The sequence below is a fragment of the Arachis ipaensis genome, chromosome B03 (genome assembly GCF_000816755.2).
Source record: "Arachis ipaensis cultivar K30076 chromosome B03, Araip1.1, whole genome shotgun sequence".
In the NCBI taxonomy this organism is placed as follows: domain Eukaryota; kingdom Viridiplantae; phylum Streptophyta; class Magnoliopsida; order Fabales; family Fabaceae; genus Arachis; species Arachis ipaensis.
Genome location: NC_029787.2, coordinates 130,148,964 through 130,154,127, shown reverse-complemented (window position 1 = coordinate 130,154,127; position 5,164 = coordinate 130,148,964). Strand labels below are relative to the sequence as shown.

Here is a 5,164-nt window from a genome sequence, read left to right as displayed (position 1 = left end):
CCGCATTCGTGTAAATGAATAAAATTAAATTATTATGTTGGTGGATGCATTAAAATTAAAGTGATTAATAGATTGAAGTTAATTTGATAAGAAAAAATCGGCCGACTTTTGAGTGGAGCCCACGGTAAGATCCACACGGCCGGGGGGTGAGAAACCCAACCAAAAGCAATGACAAGGTTTCAGTTTTACGGAAAAGAATCGAGTGAAGGAACAAGTGAAACCTCAAAATCAGCTGTAATAATCAAACAAACAGTGTCAGCAATAAAAAACAAATCAACACGCACAGAGAGAAGAGAAAAAAAGTCAATAAGGGCAACCTACGTATGTATTATCCCCACTTCCCCTATTTCCTGCTTGCAAGCACCAAACACTTCTTCTTTCTCTTCACACATACCAAATTCCAGACGGTTACTTTCTCACTCTTTCTTAAAACCATCGTCTCTCTCTCTCTCTCTCTCTCACCCTATTCTATTCTTATTATTTTAGTTCTTGGGTTATAAAATATTTTGTGTTCTTAGTTTCTCTCTCTCTCTCCCCCTCAAAGTTGACGGTAGAATTAGAGACGACCCACTTGCTCCTCAGATCTTTCAACTTATTTTTGTTGCAGAAAGTTTAGATTTTTTTCGGTAAGTGAATTTTTGGATTACCGGTTGATTATCTTGGTGTTGGTGTTGTAAATTAAAATCCCGCCTTTTAAAAAAAAATGTTTTGAATGATCCGGGTGGGGTGGTTGTGACTTGTGATGCTAATTCCTGTTTATTCAGAGTTGTGGAGTTTGTTTGACTTTGGTTTTCTGTGCTGTTTGTATATTTGTGTGGTTTGAAGACTGGCAGAAGAATTAGATGTTGAATAATAGAAGGAAAAGGTGAGGTGGGGCTGAATTATATGGATAGTCTCTGTTGCTTCAGCTCTGTTAGAGGGGTAAGCAATTTTTCCCGCTTTCTTATCATAATTTTACTTCTCTACTTTAATTTCTTTTAATCTTAAGAATAATTAATCTCTATGCTTATATTATTGCTTAAAGTTTTAAGGGATTTGGTTGGATATGGAAGAGCCTAGGAGGCATATGATCTGGTTATATATCGTGTATCATTTGTCTATTTGAAGATTAAGTTCTGGTGGTATAGAGAATGGACTTGGAACTTCCTTGATTTTTGTCTTCCTGAGCTTATTTGGTGAAAGAATTGGATCATATAGATTATTGTTGATTGTTTGTGATTATGGCTACCAAGAACCAATTCTTTTCAATACATAAGCTGTGAGATGGAGTCTGAGTAGTGGCTTTATATGGACAAGTTGCCGACTGTTAAAGTATCATGGATTTATTGTACAAATTTATGGAAAAAGGGATGTAAATCATAGATTTTAAGGTGTGCGTGGATGAAACGGAAGAATGCTTCATGTATTTTGTGTTATTGAAAGCTCTCAAGAAAATTTTCCTGAACAAACACAAGAAAGGCCCAGCTATGTTTTATGGTAGTTAATCTTTTGCCACAATTTGTGTACAAGGCAACAAGGGAACTTGAAGGCATAGGTAATCATGGAAATACAAAGACATAGATAATAGTTACATTTGAGCACCTGCTGTTGGTTTGGTATTTCTTGTTTAGTACAGAAAATCCTAGTAAGAGAGGAGATGTTGTCCCATTCCAAGATTCGGGCATACCAGATAGGCCTGGTCATGTCAGAGTTTATGAACTTGCTGTCCGAAAATATCAATCATGAAAAGCTAGTGCATCATGAGAGAGAATATGGTTGGTTTCTTGAGCTGAATAATCCATAAAATGAGAGAACTGGTTCAGAAATGTTGTTATCCCTCGCTGTAAAGATGGAACTGGCATTTGCGTCTAATGATATGCAAGATAAAATGCTCTAAGCAATCAATCACCTTTTGAAGCTAAGTGGGGTTTGGTCCAACTTTGAGTGGGGACTATGGATTGTTTTTCTCCATTTAAATATGGTTGTGGCTTGACATATCTATACTTGTGCTCCGGGTTGTAATCATGGATGTACAATTTTTGTTTTCTTTAATATACATATTGTTGAAACTTGAAATATGTTAAAAAAGACCTAAAACACTTCCGTTAACTGTATTTGAACTTTCATATCTTTAGGTGGTTGGAGGGCATTCTTCAAGTAACTCTGGAAAGGGCAAGAGCCATCAGTCTACAACCAAGTATGGCTATAGCCTTGTTAAAGGGAAAGCAAACCACCCGATGGAGGACTATCATGTAGCGAAATTTGTCCAGTTCAAGGGGCAAGAGCTGGGACTTTTTGCTATATATGATGGACACTTGGGAGATAGCGTACCAGCATATTTACAAAAGCATCTTTTTTCAAATATCTTGGATGAAGTAAGTTGTTTGATCAAACAGAAGATATAACGTTGTTGTTATTGTTGTTATCACTTTCTATTTTATGTCGAATGAAGTATTATAAGTTGAAAATTTTAGTTCTATTCCCAACTGGCCAACTTCCCATACTTTTTTGGCAACAGATATCAACCATGTAAAAACATAATCCACTTTGGTTAACTGTCTTGATGCAACCAGTAGTATACCTTTCCTGTCAAAAGAATATTGTGTGGATTCTTCATAATTCCTTTTCCCATAATTTTATTTATGATTGGTTATCCAGAAGGACTTTTGGGAAGATCCGTTCATGTCTATTTCTAAAGCTTATGAGACAACAGATCAAGCAATTCTTTCTCACAGTCCTGATTTGGGACGAGGAGGGTCAACTGCTGTGACTGCAATTCTTATAAATAGTCAGAAATTATGGGTAGCCAACGTTGGAGATTCACGAGCAGTTCTGTCAAGGGGAGGGGTGGCTGTACAGATGACTACTGACCATGAACCTAATACTGAGCGGGGCAGCATTGAGAACAGAGGTGGCTTTGTCTCAAACATGCCAGGTTCTTCAACTAACCCTGATTTCTATGCTTTGTTGCTACTGATATTCAGTGCTGATTTTTGTGTTTTCTATGATATCTCATTTGCATTTTTTCGTATTACAATATTCTTGTGGAAGAGATTGTAACTCGTGTCTTGTGCCTTCTCAAATTATGATATGAGTGAGTGATATGGGGAGTAGTTCTGATTTCACTGTATGCAATGCATTCATTAGAAATGGAAAGGATGAATTGAATGAAACAATAAGTTGCTGTCTTTTGGAATTAGAAATATCTTCTCAATTATGTATCTGACATGCGTTTGACATATTTTGAGGCCAATACTCTTAAGTAATCTGAATGTTGATGGAAGGGATTTTTGCATCCTATTTTATTTAGTTTGACCATCCAATTTCAAGAATTGCATAGGGGATGCTAAAACATCTGTCATAGTGATCTAGAATTGTATTGACAAGTGATGTAGCAAATGGAATTCTAAACTTGGCTTCAATGCCAGTGTGTTATGACATATTGTGCTGCCAGTGCAATATGCCTCTCATTTTGATAATTCAATTTTGTTCCAAGGTTTACATGTTGAGGAGAGACCAAATATTTGGCAATGCACACTCGCATCCTAATAGTATCACTACTTTATGTTTGAGTCTTGTTCTTTTTTGTTGTAATTTATTTGTGTGTGGATCATATCAGGAGATGTTGCAAGGGTGAATGGGCAGCTTGCAGTTTCGCGAGCATTTGGAGACAGAAACCTCAAAACACATCTGCGATCGGATCCTGACATCCAGTATGCCGATATTAACCCAAATATTGAGCTTTTGATACTTGCTAGTGATGGTCTATGGAAGGTTTTCTATTAATCTCTTTTTGTTTCCCTTATTTCTTAAAAGGCAAAAATGCACTTCTAAAATCACATAAATTTGTCATTTGGTTTTTTATTTTATTTTCCCCACAATCATACATTCATTCTCATTCCATTTCTTTCCAAAATTCAACAAATTTCTTCCACATCAACTCCAATAGAAATACCAATGGTGGTGGTACCCGGCTCTTTGCCATGCAGGATGCACTTTAGAGGGTAGAGTGTAACATTTAAACATTCAACCATGCTACATGTAGTAATCCATATTTTGGTTTCTCACTTTTTATTCAAATATTGCACTTTACTTTCTAAAGTGCACCTTGCACGGAAAAGGAGCCCGATCTTTGGCATCTGATTGGAGCATGTTTAATTTTGGCTGCTCAATCTGGACGAATTTGATGAGGTTTTGAAATGATTCAGAATGAAAATGAATTGGATAAAGATAAGTGATGGGAAGAAAATTAGCCTTCCACAAAACAAGTAATTATGTTTGTACTTAAAATTTTTCATTAAATCCAGGTAATGGGAAACCAAGAGGCTGTAGATATTGCAAAAAGGATAAAGGATCCACAAAGGGCAGCCAAACAACTAGCCACTGAGGCATTGAACAAAGACAGTAAAGATGACATTTCATGCATTGTAGTTCGTTTCAAGGGATGAAATAAGGAAAAAAACCTACTTGGGTTTTGGGTACATAATATGGGGGTGCAGTTCCATACCTACTTATATATATCATTTTGGTATTTTATGGAGAATAGCTTTTGCTCCTTCCCTTCTTGATATGTAAAATTGAAGTTATTGGATTTTAGGTGGTGCCTTTTAGTATTTCTTGATTTCTTGGCTGTGTAGATTCCATACCATAATTTTTGTTTTGTAATATGCTTTATGACCTGGAGTAGCAGTGTGAAGATGAGCATAGTTATACACTCGACATTTGTTTTATGATATACTTCAAATGACACTAGCTTGAGTTGCTTCAGCTGCAATTCAAGTGAGTATACCCATGTTTGAGATTTGTTTCAATTCCCTTTTTATCCCCTTTCTACACGCTATAAATGTTAATTATGAATGAAAGATTAAGTATGATTACTTGGTTTTATTCGTAGTGACAAAAGAACAACTTCAACTTTATTGGGAGGGTTATATGCAAGAAAGTTGCTACCCTAGGATACTAGGCTAAGTTTGGTTATGAGGATATGACGAGATATCGAGAGTAAGACATAAAAAATAAAGATACAAAAATTAGTATTTTTGTATTTTATTTGATGATAAATCAAAATAAATTATGAAAATTTAATTTTATTTTTTATACAAAAAATTTGAAAAGAAAAATATAGTAATAAAAAATATAATTATAAAAAATTAATAAAAATAATAAAAAAAAATAAGTTACATGT

General features: G+C 35.2%; 1 protein-coding gene across 2 annotated transcripts; it reads left to right on the top strand.

Annotated features, from left to right (window-relative positions):
* Window positions 331-4,790, top strand: LOC107631643 (probable protein phosphatase 2C 9). 2 transcript variants are annotated; one of them, XM_016335153.2, is made up of 6 exons: window positions 331-626; window positions 826-921; window positions 2,115-2,354; window positions 2,638-2,914; window positions 3,599-3,692; window positions 4,287-4,790. In XM_016335153.2, the coding sequence occupies exons 2-6, from the start codon at window positions 886-888 to the stop codon at window positions 4,288-4,290; spliced, it is 651 nt and encodes a 216-aa protein (XP_016190639.1). In that variant the 5' UTR covers window positions 331-626; window positions 826-885; the 3' UTR covers window positions 4,291-4,790. The 2 variants fall into 2 exon arrangements, with proteins under 2 accessions (XP_016190639.1, XP_016190638.1); XM_016335152.2 differs by having other exon boundaries at window positions 332-626; window positions 3,599-3,753.

Bases quoted from the DNA above. Each gene is read 5' to 3' on its own strand.
- LOC107631643 (XM_016335152.2), top strand. From the start codon at position 886: ATGGATAGTCTCTGTTGCTTCAGCTCTGTTAGAGGG. The intron at 2,915-3,598 runs GTTCTTCAACTA...GGATCATATCAG, and splicing joins CTTTGTCTCAAACATGCCAG to GAGATGTTGCAAGGGTGAAT. The intron at 3,754-4,286 runs GTTTTCTATTAA...CATTAAATCCAG, and splicing joins CTAGTGATGGTCTATGGAAG to GTAATGGGAAACCAAGAGGC.